This window comes from Rhinichthys klamathensis, unplaced genomic scaffold (genome assembly GCF_029890125.1).
Source record: "Rhinichthys klamathensis goyatoka isolate OS25496 unplaced genomic scaffold, OSU_Roscu_1.1 h1tg000035l_1, whole genome shotgun sequence".
Lineage (NCBI taxonomy): Eukaryota > Metazoa > Chordata > Actinopteri > Cypriniformes > Leuciscidae > Rhinichthys > Rhinichthys klamathensis.
Window position 1 is genome coordinate 3,934,291 of NW_026606583.1, and position 13,702 is coordinate 3,947,992.

Here is a 13,702-nt window from a genome sequence, read left to right on the forward strand (position 1 = left end):
TATACCAATTTAATATACTAAAAGTACAATTTCATGGTATTTATATATTACGTACACAAATATGTCAATGTATTTCAGTATATTTATTTTTCACTAGGGAAATAATGCAATAATCTTCTCCGTGTCTCTTTTCCAGAGCCGAGTTAACCCTGTCAATGTGACTCCTCCCATTCAAGCTGTGGATCAAGACAGAAACATCCAGCCTCCATCAGACCGCCCGGGAATCCTGTACTCCATTCTCATCGGTAGGTCTCCGTCGGGCTCTCTGAACTCTATATCGAGTCGCTACCGGCATATAAGGCCTCACCGTGGAGGAAACAGTGCTTTTCCAAGGAAAGGCAGAACAGAGTGGCAGGTCAGAAATTCAGCGGGAGTCAAATGCATTTATGCTGCAGGCAAGGTGCACCCACCAACTGTGCTTTGAGATGAAACCTGGAAGCGGAGCAGCGGGCTAGGGAAACCATGCTGTTCGCGACCTGAGTCGAGGAACTAAAGTGCGCTGCCGGAATGGTTAGACCTCCAGTCAGGGATATGTCAGAACATATTGTAGGCCACAGCTGTGCTGGCTCAATCTGACAGCAGCCTCATGCTTTTAACTATCAACAAAGCACTCTCTATTGAGTGTGGCTATTTATAGAGGAAGTGCATTAATGATTTTATTCCCCCTTTCTGTATGAAGTATGGCTATGAAAATGAATACACTATGTTTCTAAATCATGGAGAGTTATTATGTTCAATGGCAAACACTTCAATACAAGTCGTTAATCTTATGCATCCCTCCATTTCACGCCCATTCTTCTGTTTTTGTAGGGAAACCGGTGCCATATGCAGAGTATTTCTCCTTGAATCAGACCACAGCTGAGCTCCAGCTCCTGAAACCCATCAAAAGGGAACAGTACCAGCATTTCGACTTGGTAATCAAGGTAATAATGACAACTTTGACAGCAAAATGTTCACTAATGTAAGCAAGCAAGTATATAAGTAGTCAAGCAAGCAAGCAAGTTACATTAAATGTCAAACATCAGGACATTTTAAATATCTCATCTTTTTGGATAAATAAATAAATGCGTACATACATTCATACATACATACATACATACATAAATGCCTCGAAACTTAAATGTCAAACATCAAGAAATTTAAAATATCTCTTTTGGATGAGTGAGTGAGTGAGTGAGTGAGTCTGAGTGAGTGAGTGAGTCAGTGAGTGATCAGTGAGTGAGTGAGTGATCAGTCAGTCAGTCATTCAGTGAGTGAGTGAGTGAGTGAGTGAGTGAGTGAGTGAGTGAGTGAGTGAGTGAGTGAGTGAGTGAGTCTGAGTGAGTGAGTGAGTGAGTGAGTGAGTGATCAGTCAGTCATTGAGTGAGTGAGTGAGTGAGTGAGTGAGTGAGTGAGTGAGTGAGTGATCAGTCAGTCAGTCAGTCAGTCATTCAGTGAGTGAGTTTGAGTGAGTGAGTGAGTGAGTGAGTAAATTAGTGAGTAAATGAGTGAGTAAATGAGTGAGTGAGTGAGTTTGAGTGAGTGAGTCAGTGAGTGATCAGTCAGTCATTGAGTGAGTGAGTGAGTGAGTGAGTGAGTGAGTGAGTGAGTGAGTCTGAGTGAGTGAGTGATCAGTCAGTCAGTCAGTCAGTCATTCATTGAGTGAGTGAGTGAGTGAGTGAGTAAATGAGTGAGTGAGTGAGTTTGAGTGAGTGAGTCAGTGAGTGATCAGTCAGTCATTGAGTGAGTGAGTGAGTCTGAGTGAGTGAGTGAGTGAGTGAGTGAGTGATCAGTCAGTCAGTCAGTCAGTCAGTCAGTGAGTGAGTGAGTGAGTGAGTAAATGAGTGAGTAAATGAGTGAGTGAGTGAGTTTGAGTGAGTGAGTCAGTGAGTGATCAGTCAGTCATTGAGTGAGTGAGTGAGTGATCGGTCAGTCAGTCATTCAGTCAGTCAGTGAGTGAGTGAGTGAGTGAGCAAGCGAGCAAATGAACGACTCCCTTGAAAATCAGTCAAATTTAATGTCAAACATCATGAAATGTATCTCATCGTTTTGGATAAATAAATAAATACTACATACATACATACATGCATTAATGCCTGAAAAATCTGTGAAATTAAATGCCAAACATCAAGACATTTAAAATATCTAATTGTCTTGGATAAATTAAAGAATTGGTAAATTAATACAAACATACATACATGCCTAGAAAATCAGGAAACAAACAAATCAACAAATCAAGCAACCAATCAATCAATATGCAAGTCTGAGAAATCAGTGAAAATAAAATTTTTGAAGTCATGGAAAAATAGTGTCAGTAGCTAAATATTGTAAATTAATATTTTTAAATGTATCAAAAATAAATGTATAAAGATATCTTGTATGACTTGGAGATTTGTGGTGAATTTGTTGTTCAAAAAAGTATAGGAACCCTGGACAGGGCAAAAAAAGGCAACATCCGCTCAAGTTTAATTGTGATATATAAAAAAAAAAAAAAAAAAAATACCCTGAAGATTTAAATATTATTTTCAGTATTTTTAAGACATACATAACAGGGGTATAAAAGTGTACTGCATACTAGGGATGACCCCCAGAGCCAAGAGAAAAATAATATCGTGGGGTTGAGCCAAGCGCGTTCATGAGTGTAGGAATTAAACGTCAGGCTCTAGGATGATAGTCTATGCAAGCATGATCTGTAAAGAATGCTGTGTTTGCCACTGGCCTTTTCACAGTGGGAAGCATGGACTGGACATGGATTTATGTTGATGAAACATACTGGGCGTTGAACCTTGTCACTCTTTTCAGGATCAAAGAGCAAGAACAAGACTGCATACAGCAATACCGCTATGGTTCATGAGAGTGAATAGATTCAAGGCTAATTGACTCCATTAATAATCCTGACAATATTTACTCACTCTCCTGTCATGTCAAACCCATATGCTTTCTGCTGTGGAAAACAAAAGGAGCTCGAACCTCATGTGCCAAGATTTTTAGATTTACAGTACCTATTGGTCTGTTCATCACATAGAGCTACTGTACAATTTCAGATGTCGTGGAATATACAGTAGTGCACTAGTCATATGAAGTATTTTCATGACTCTTGCATGTCTTTTTGGTCCTTTTAATGCCCCCTTTGGAGCTTGGCCTGGCCACTGTCTGCTTTTTGTATAGAAAAGAGAAGTGTGAACAGTATGTTTACAACACACATTTTGTTTCGGAATGAATTAATTCATATTGAAACAAGGAATTTTTGGATGAGAGTCCGTAACAATAACTGGTGGTCTTGCTCCACTTCACAGTTGATGAGTGGAATGAGTATTCTATATTATATGCTTTTTAATGTTCCCACAACCAAACTGAAATGTTAGCTGGGTTGGATATATTCATGAATTGTACTATTGTCATACTTCACAAAGTATCACAGACTGCCAGGTACAGTAGTTTCCCCCCTGCAAATCAGTGTAGAATCAGCAAAAGAGTAACTCTTAGTTTTTCCTTAGGGAATTTCAGTTCTAGCACCACACAGATAAAATCAGTCCTATTGTGACAACAGCATGTCAACCTGCCAGTCAAGATCTCAGTTTCAAAGCAAAAGCAGCAAGGCTGAGCCCCCTCAAAATCAAATCACGTAGTGCGTACGCTACAAGATTCCCAGAATCCTTCGGTTTACACATATCTGTCAGTTGGGTTCTGTAATATATCAGATATACAGTGGCTCCCAAAAATATTCAAACTATTAAGCCACATTTAAAAATGTATGAATGTTATTGAATTTGATCAAACTCAATTCTTCAGTAACATTTTTGTTCAGTATGAATCATAATGTCAGTCAACAGTCTGTGGGTGAACCATAAGCTGATTCACTGGAGTGAGACTAGCTTTATTGACAGAAATATAAACTCTTTCTGTTGCTTTAATTATCTTTTTAATAATGTCTTGCTGTAAGCCAGTATACACCACACCACCAAAATATTCCAAACTAAAAATGCCTGCGAGGTTTCAATTCGAGCATGAGAGGTAATCTAGCTGATGCAATAAACTTCATATTCTGATGAGTTATGTGTTTATCACACTTGATGCTGTATTGTCATTCATATTTACAATTTTTATATTTTATAGTTTTATTCTGTCTGTCCTCACAACCTTTATAAGCCACTCTGAACTTGCCCTTCAGCCTAAATTGTAGCTGTCTAAAAATGGGTTCTGCAACTCAATAGGTTATTGCTCTATTTTAATGTGGGAGTGATGATAAACCCTAACCCCAGTACCTAACCCACACTCACATATTACAAAACAGGACTACAGGAGTTCATCTGTAGTTATGCTTAAATAAGGCAGTCTACACCTACAACTCAACGACTTTTCTATAATACTTTACTATTGATATATATATATATATATATATGTCCGTAAACTCGAACATAACTGATGATGCGTTAGTTGTGCACACCATTATAGATCTTATTTTTACCATGTCATTTTCGCTTAAAGTTTGAGTTAGAATAGTTTGCAAGAGCACGATTATAATCATAATGAGGCTGTAAAAGCTGACTAGTGAGTAGATTATTAGTGAGTTTTCCTATTCAGCGTGATGATGTTTATTGTCCCTAACAACTTTGTAGTCCCATTTAGCCACTTGTTACCAACAGCCTTTAGCAAAAGTAAAAGCTTAAAAAAAGAAGAAGATCTATCTCACGACTAATTCGTACGATTTGTCTAAACTCCAGTGATGGGTAGGTTTAGGGGCGGGTTAGGGGTAGGTCATTCAAACGGATTCATACGCATTGAGAAACTCGTAAAATATGTACGATTTAGCAAAAATCGTACGAGTGGTCGTATGAATTCGAATTAGCCACCACGTAAAATACATACGAATTGCCGTGAGATCGGGTTGGTATTATTGATGTATTTTATGTTGTAGAATAAAATGGGTAAACTATTTTAAAGAGGTCATGAACAGTATTTTTTTTTTTGTTGTACATTTTATGTTCTCTGAGGTCCACTTATAATGTTGGCAGTATTTTTACATATAAAAAAGCATCCTAATTTAGAAGTAATTAGGTTTTAGTAAGTAATCTGTTTTGAAAGAAGTGCCACATTCAAGAATTGGAAGTAAACGCCCACTGCTATGATTAGGTAACAGTTCTGCATATTAAAATAATTGTCAATGTCCCCCGCATTACATTACACTTGTGTAATTGTTTTGAAAACTTCCAATGTTGAAAAATGGCAACAGGCGAAATTCAGCCATACATGTTGTTTAATCCAGAATCTAATCAAAAGACAATAAACCAAAACCTCAAATACCAAGGATACTCAAGTCAGTGACAGCGTGGTAATTAATCATCTTTATTCCTTTTTTTTTTCTTCTGTATTTGTGAGGTCCTTATTACATTAGAAATGTGTTTATCTCGTTACGTAGTTGAGACATTTGCCAAATGTGGAAAAAATTATCCGTATTACATTTGCTTGGTCTTGGTTATAGCAAATTGGATAACTAAGTACTTGGAGTTAACCAGTTATAGCATAAAAAAAGAAAAGAAACTTACAGTGTTTCTTGTAAACGAATTATGAATGTATGTACCATCGTTTGTCGCACTGTCATTCTTATATTCATGGTTCATCATTTCCATTGTTCACTTTTTATTGAAAATCCTGCATCAAAATGTGTCTTGTTTAAAAACAAATCTGCAATAAAATGAAGCGAACAAATAAACAGTCTTACTGACGTAATCTGGAACTATGTTAAAAATATAAAGTTTATCCACTCTTTCCTAATTTTAGTATTTTAATTTTAACGGAATGAAGGCAATACAAAGATTGTGTTTTTCCACAATTTGGCACTGCAAAATGTCTTGTAATCCTCAGAGGCATCTCTATAGTTTTGTTGCTCGAATAATCCTGTGTCTGTGTGTTTCTCTCTTGTATTAACTCACCGCCTACTACATGCACAAATAGGTGGGAGGGGCTAAAGAGGCAATGATGGAGAAGGGTTGCTCTTCTTCTGCAGAGACAAAATCCGAAAATGAGTCGTTTTGGCAGCTTGGTTTCAATTCTTGTTTTTGAGTCATTAATTTTGAGTTCTGAAACTCACAGGATATTTTTATAGGACAATGACCTCTATGTCAAAAGATGTCTCCATGCATGACCCCTTTAAGCTTGTGTTAACCTCCGACCTTATTTCAAAATTTCATAAATTTCACAGTTACCCCTAAATCATGCAGCCCTAGTATTCAGTCTGCTTTATAAGGGCCCCTATCATCAATGCAGCGTCGCGCAATGCAGCGTCAGGCGCGACGCAAGTGTTTTTTGCTAGTTTCAGCCCGACGCAGTTATCATTTTCATGTCCTGCGCCAAGTTGTAGCAAATGCATTTGCGCCCATTTATGCGCCCATGGGCGTGCTGGTTTGAAAACGAGGTGTGTTCAGGCACATTGTTGGTGCGTTGCTATTTTGAGGCAACTGAAATAGACTGTGCCATTGACCAACAAAAACCTGGTCTAAAGTCAATGGCGCAGTATTTTTTTATTTTTATTTAAAGAGTGCGTTAGTAATGTGCGCCTATAGGCGGGTCCACAACGCGTGTTTAGTTTGTCCCGTAGATGGTCTGCTTGCGCACTTTAACCTCGCGCACGTGCAGATCCGTTTCCTCGCTACAGAGCGTTTAGTTTTTCCGCTTGCAAATTCCGCTATGTAAATAGCGAATCCGCCATGGTGTGGGCTTTTAAAGGGAATGGGAGATGAGACTGGGATTGGTTTATTGCACGTTATGCCCAAAAACACACCCTTTACTCATTAAGAGAATAGGGACAATCCTTTTAGACCATGCGCCGACCATTTTTCCCGTCATTAAACTAGCAAAAGTGGATTCGGACACGCCCCAAGTGCACTTGCGCCATGCACTTTAGACCATGCGCTTAGATTGTTAAAATAGGGCCCAAAGTGTGTAATTTTAACAGTACAAAACATTTCTTTATATCTACATTCTTTATATCTACATATCAACTTCAACATCACTGCATGACCTAGTAATCCAGGACCTCTATTCAGGATTTTCAGACATTAAAATGTTATGTTAGTTTTATATAGGTGCTGCTGGTGAGGTTGGAATTTGAGCAATAGATACTACACTACATTTTCAGATGCCCAGAGCACTTGGGTGCATGCCAGACTCAGAGAGAATTAAGTTTGAGAATGACCTGAATTAATCAGCCATGGTCTTTATTTAATTTAGCGGGGCAAGTCTGTAGATAGTGTTAAGCCCTCGTATGCCCATAGAGGCTTTTCACATTGCAATTCTTATATATGCTGCATGCAGTTATCCAACAAAGCAGTGGTTTCACACCACAGTATTCCATCTTAAGGTCAGGATCTCTCAACTCATGGCATTCTTTTCTCTAGGCGGAGCAGGATAATGGACACCCTCTCCCAGCGTTTGCCAATCTCCACATTGAGGTGCTTGATGAGAACAATCAGGCGCCGTACTTCCAGGTGGCCACTTATCATGGATTCATCTCAGAATCTGCTCCGCTGGGCACAACTATCTCGAGCAGTGCCAATCTCTCCACCCCTCTCGCCATTATCGCCCTGGATAACGACATCGAGGAGGTGAGGACTCGCTCTTTTTCTGTGCTTGTGCTCAGACGGCAATCATTTTCACATGTCCTGAGGGATGTGTGTGTATAGAAATGTTCCTCTGATGTTAACCAAAGCTCCTGCTCTATAGAGCATTTAGAAAAGCAAATTAAAATTGAAAACAGCATCACAGATACGGTCTCGGAGGCTCGCACTTAGAGAGTTATTGGGGTGGCGCTTAGTGCGCTAATGTTCTCTCTTTGCAATTATCTCCGCTTTATAGAAAGGCAAAGTATTTAGAACATAGCCAATTCTGACAAACATGTAACTTAAAGGGACAGTTCACACAACAATAAAACAATAATTTACTCACTCTCATGTCATAATAAATCAGCTGAATGCAAAAGAAGATATTTTGATGAATGTCCATGTTGCTCTTTTCCCTGCTTCTACTCTCATAAGTCAAGTCACCTTTATTTATATAGCAAGTTATACAATAAATTGCTGAAAAGCAAGCAGCTTTAGAGTATTAAACATGAAAAAACAGTGTCAGTGTCACTTTTCATTAGAATTACAACTTACAGTTTCTACTGTAAAGCAGCTGTGCAGTGTGTTCATGTTTTTACTCGCATCTGATAAGAAAAATAAACGAACTGGAGAAGATTTCCACATAAAAGAAGGCGGAGCCTCAGAGCCACACCTACGTTTTACATAATCACCATTGACCAGTCATGTTTACTTTTCTGGAAAGTTTGCTTTAGCAGTCTGTTTTGAACTGCCGAAATGAAGTCCAAACAAACTTCGTTTTGGCCTGATTTTGTTCGGAATGATGTCACTCCAGTTCGTTCTTCGATTTGCTTGCAGTATACCGTGATCTTTATGGTGTATGGAAAGTAGAAGTCTGGACATTTTGTAAAATATGTTCTTCTGTGTTCCATGGAAGAAATAAAGTTTTGGAATGACATGAGGGTGAATAAACAACGATAGAATTTTCATTTATTGGTGAACTATTCCTTTAATCACATAAGTCTTAAAGAGGGAAAACACTCTAATGTCAAGCATATGTTTTGTCTCCCATCTAAAGCTGAATCCCAGTGATGTGCCTGTAGGTATTAATGGAATTACTGTGAGATGCGAGAAGTGTAAAAGCCCTTGTTTGCTTTCTCTCTCTTTCTCATTTTTGCTGTGCTGTCTTTTTGTATTATTCAATTTGCTTAATGCTCTGCATGATTACTGCCCTGCGTCTTGTTTATTGATTTTGATTTAAATTCTTGGGCTGACTGGCAATCAATCTAATGTATCTCATTAATAATTTGGTAAATTTGGATGACTGCATTCAGCTGAAAAATCTAGAGCATAAGGAGGAATTGCAAACAACATCAGTGTTAAATTTGAAGTGTGTGATTTGTGTGCCACCAAATGTAAATGCAATAATAATAATATATAAATATATATATATATAATATTTCCCGAAAACTATTCCTCTTGTATTGGTCAGATAGACCTGCTCCAAACTTTTGCACAGTTAGCAGACTGGTCAGGATAAACAAACTGAGCAATGTTTGAACGCAGTATTACGCTTTTCAGAGGAATCGGCCTATTAATCATTTCTGCACGTTCCGATGGGATATGAGAAAATATTTTAACATAGAAAACTTATTTAAAGGAAATGTTTTATTTTTCACTGTAAAAAAAATATTCCTTTACATTTATGCCAGAAATTCACTGTTAAAAATACTTTGACAATGTTTCCGGTATTATGGGATGGCAACTTCTAATCACATATTTAATTATATGATACGTTACTCATTTACCAAAACCTGCTTTTTACCTTAAAATGTACTGAGAACCACCATGATTATACAGGTGGTCAAAGATAAAATAAAACTTTTTCAATAAAATATAATTTGATGTGATGTCACACAGGGACTTCTAGGAAGCTCCTTTTACTGTTGTTCCCCCATATTATGCAATATATATGCAGTAAATCTCAATCTCTTTCTGGGCTACTGGGTAACATTTGGATTAAATATGGGACGACACAAAAACAAATGTTAGCAGGTCATTTTCAAACTTTGTATACACAGTTACACTTGTCTAGATGCAAAATATTTGATGCAATAATAGATGCAAAATATTTTCCCAATCCCTGATAATCTCAGGGATTTATTTACAAAAGTATGTAAATTTTGGTATTAAAAAGGTCAGAAATATAATACTTGCTCACAGCTAAGTGATTGTCATGAGAGTATGTACATAAACAGATAAGAGGCTACACAGTCACCACGAGAATTGACCGTTCGCAAAGACCCGCCCCCCTTAGTTACTGTCGCTATGTCCGACAAGCTACGCTGCTCTCACACACACACACACTATGTTCTCAAGCAGTGAAAAATACATCGCGGACTGACAACACGCTGACAGACAGGACAGACCAGGTTACTTTTCGGTTACTTTTAATATTAAACATATTAAACAAAGTCTCACCTTTCAAATTTGGTCATTTTTTTATAAAGAAATTTAAACAATAAATACCGTTTTGTGGCTCTTTAATGTGTCGTGACAGATCGCTGTAGACTAGAGCATCAGTTAAAGCTGCTCGTGATCCGATCATCTCTTCCTTCTAGTTCATTTATAGCATCAAATAAACATGAATGAACATAAGAAGGAATGTTGTTTTAACCGCAGAAAGGCATCAGTACATTCCGTTTTTCAAGTTCAAATCCTCCCATGTTAATCTACTAACTCTCCTGACTGCTTTGTTGGACAAGATGGCGGATGGCGAAGTATGATTGGTCAGATCACCTGTCAATCAAGCTCCCTGCGAGGGGTCAATTGGGTGAAGCAGGGGTCAGCACCTCTGCATGGAGAACATTGTTATTTTAATTAGTTGTAACCTTCTTCATTGTTGGATTAGGGCATACACTATCTATATCTTTCTGCCACAAATTCCCAAATCTCATTGAAGAGGTACATTTTCCTCTCGTTGCTAAGTCCTTCTGGTAACAGAGTGGTAGGTTTCTTACTGTTTGACTGGCTCTGACTGTGTGACTTGATTGATGGACGCTTTCTGAAAAACTGTTAGGAACCGGTAGGAGTTCCAGCCATACATGGGGACAACAACAGCGCACCACTTGGAAAAGCCTTGCACACAACATTCTCAATATGAGCAAAGCATTCCACCATTGAATTCCTGTACTTACGCTTCAACAGGCCAAATAGAGTCAGAAGCTAACTTTGTGTGCCAGCTACCATGAATGAAAGAGTGATCCTCTATTGAACTAGTGCATTGTTTTTATTCTGACCTGAGCAATTGTCTGCAAGTAAGTGCAAGCGGGTCTCCTTCACAGCATAGTTATCAAAAAAGTAGTCTAGGGGGCGTAACCACACGGTTAGTCCCTTTTGCCAGTGACGGTTTGTCTCATCTAGAAGAAAGATCACCATCTGTGGAAGCCCTTCTGTTTCAACGGCGAACACAGCACAGTTGCGAGGCGTCTTGAAGAAGATTGGTCCTGGCTGCATGGGTTCATGGGGATAATGCAGCTGTTGAGCAAAGTCAAAGCTGTAATGGACCTGAAAAAGAATGTGCAAATGTTTACTCAATTTGTCAATGCACCACGTTTCCTTGAAAATGAAAACCCATTCAAAAACAGATGAATGCCTCAAGTGCTTAACTCTTTCCCCGCCAGCGCTTTTTAAAATAACCTGCCAGCCACCGGCAGCATTTTTAATCATTTACACAAAATTTTCCATGGCAACCAGAATATTTTGTTGTATGAATATCTGACCATGCAATATATCAAAAGAAAGAACAGACCTTTAAAAAAAAAAAAAAAAAAAAATATTCTAGCCTAAATGCATTCTTTTTTATCAAGACTTGAGTGTGGGTAAGTTTAATTAAAAAAGCAACATTTTGAGCAAAAAGCTAAGAAAAACACTTTTATGTCCAAGACTACATACTGATCGGATTCAGAAGGATGATCAAAACATAGATGGAGTAGATCGAGTCCATCAACACCCCCAAAGCTTCACAGTACTACAACTCATCCTGGGTCGACATTTCATTCGGTAACATTACGCAGTTTTGATTTACATGTTGTTTAATGTTGATGATCACATGACTTTGCTCATGCACGTGCTTACATATGCTATCGCTTGTTTCTGCTTCTTCTTATTCACACGTCTTTTGATCAGGAGAATATCGACACTATTTTTTTTGCGCAAAATAATCAAAAGTAATGTCAATAAAAACATTATTTTCAGTATTCATCATGTTATAAATGAAAATTTGAGTACTGTATCTTGAATCCCTTGGTGTAATCTACCATTCACAGCAATAATCACACATTATCTATTTTCATCATTCTGACTAATTTGATGCTCTTCATCTCATAATTATATTCTGCGACTTTAGCCGGGTTTTCACAGACGGGGTCACATATATGTGCACTATATTTTTCAATTAAACCTCACACGCAAATATGTGTGTCATGCACTTTTTAAGAGTTCTGCAACAGTATCTGCATTTAGATCACATAATGCACAGTGTGCCATGAAAAATGTATGTACTGCAAGGCCATAATGGCTGATTTAATGGTCTACATAGATTGTAGTACTGCAGGCATTCTAGGGTCCGGCAGGAATTTGAGCAGGTATAAACCGCAATCTGCTCTTTTAGATAATGGTTGGGTGGGAGTGAGAGCACCATGTGACATATCAGCATTCATACAGATGGAAAATTCTTAATGTGATTTCAGTAACTCTTTACACTAAAGTATCTTTGTTAAAGCAAATATTTCAATAAAACATAGTACCAAAAATTGTTAGATCATACATGATATTCTGTTTTTCCGAAAATACAACGCTATTTTAACCAATTTTGTTAGCGTGAAAGTGCTTTTTCAGCTGCTCCCTGAGTCTTGAAATGTTGTTGCTCTTGTATAAACTCTTTAGATATTTATGTTCCTTAATTTACTTTGATATAGCAGATATCAGTGCCTTTAACTTCTCAAGTCCGTGCTTTTGCACTTTCTTTCAGAAGGTTGAGTTGTTTATCTCTCTTATGACTTGTTTTCTTGAGTTCTCCTTACGTGTGTTTCTCTAATGGACTAGGTCTATGAGTGTTTTTCCCATTCATAGCAATTTGTGTAGTCATATTCCCAGCATGCTCTGTCTTCTGATGTCGCTGCCTTCTGACACGGGTGTTTACTGTGATTTATTTCCACTGCAGACAAAAGATCCTATGGTGCGCATCTCTCTGGACAACTACAACAGCATCTTTGCAATGACGCCCAGTGGGATGGCACGCTACCTGACACTACTGAGGCCCGTGGACCATGAAGAACAGCCGAGTTATGCCTTCACGGTAAGGGCTCCGTGCCACCTTTCCTTGACAAGCCTGCTTAGCCCAGTCTCTGTCACTGGGGCTTGCAGCTTTCATTTTAAGGACTTTGTCTAAACTCGCTTCTCCACACACTACTCGATTTTTCTCTCTGGGGTTATTTTTAAAACTGCATACTGCACTAAAGGAATTCTGATTGACTGCAATCCGTGCCGTTGTATAGATTCTCAATGCAAGTGGAAATATTGTATTATATTAATATATAGATAATATTATAATCAATAAAAGTCTAAACCTATTGAGTCTGAACCAAAAGTCTTAACCTAACCTATCTGGATCTATTATGCCCTTTTACAAAGTCTTGATTTTTTTTTGTGTTTGGGGTCTACTAGAATATATTTTTATGCTTGAATGTTCACATATTTTGCATTGTTGCAGCACCTCTATTCACACTCTAATCATTACTTTGTCAGTAACTCTCTGTTTAGTTCTAGTGTCTATGAAGCCTTTTCGTCCGAAATGCTCAATGTGCTCTGAGTCAACTGCTTGGTCAAATGCCATTCCACTTAGCATAACCGTGAGTTTCGTCACACTACTAATGCAACCAGGGCCGTAGCTAGAGGATTCGGGGCCCCCTGAAAAAATATTGATGTGGGCCCCCACTGTTACATGTGTGTCCTGTGTTTCCCCCCGTCATTGTGATTTGGTTTAGTCCTGTGTTAGTTTTCCCGCTCCTCGTTTGTTTTCAGTTCCTTCACCTGTGTCTAGTTAATTTGCCCCAGCTGTGTCTTGTTCCCTTGATCCGTTCTCT

At 38.3% G+C, this 13,702-nt stretch overlaps 1 protein-coding gene across 3 annotated transcripts in view; it reads left to right on the forward strand.

Annotated features, from left to right (window-relative positions):
- Window positions 1-13,702, forward strand: part of pcdh15b (protocadherin-related 15b) — a 248,948-nt gene that overhangs the window by 92,897 nt on the left and 142,349 nt on the right. For all 3 annotated transcript variants that reach the window (XM_056245931.1, XM_056245929.1, XM_056245930.1), the window contains exons 10-13: window positions 137-245; window positions 811-923; window positions 7,377-7,583; window positions 12,781-12,915. In XM_056245931.1, coding sequence (XP_056101906.1) covers window positions 137-245; window positions 811-923; window positions 7,377-7,583; window positions 12,781-12,915 — 564 coding nt within the window. The remainder of the gene's footprint in view (window positions 1-136; window positions 246-810; window positions 924-7,376; window positions 7,584-12,780; window positions 12,916-13,702) is intronic.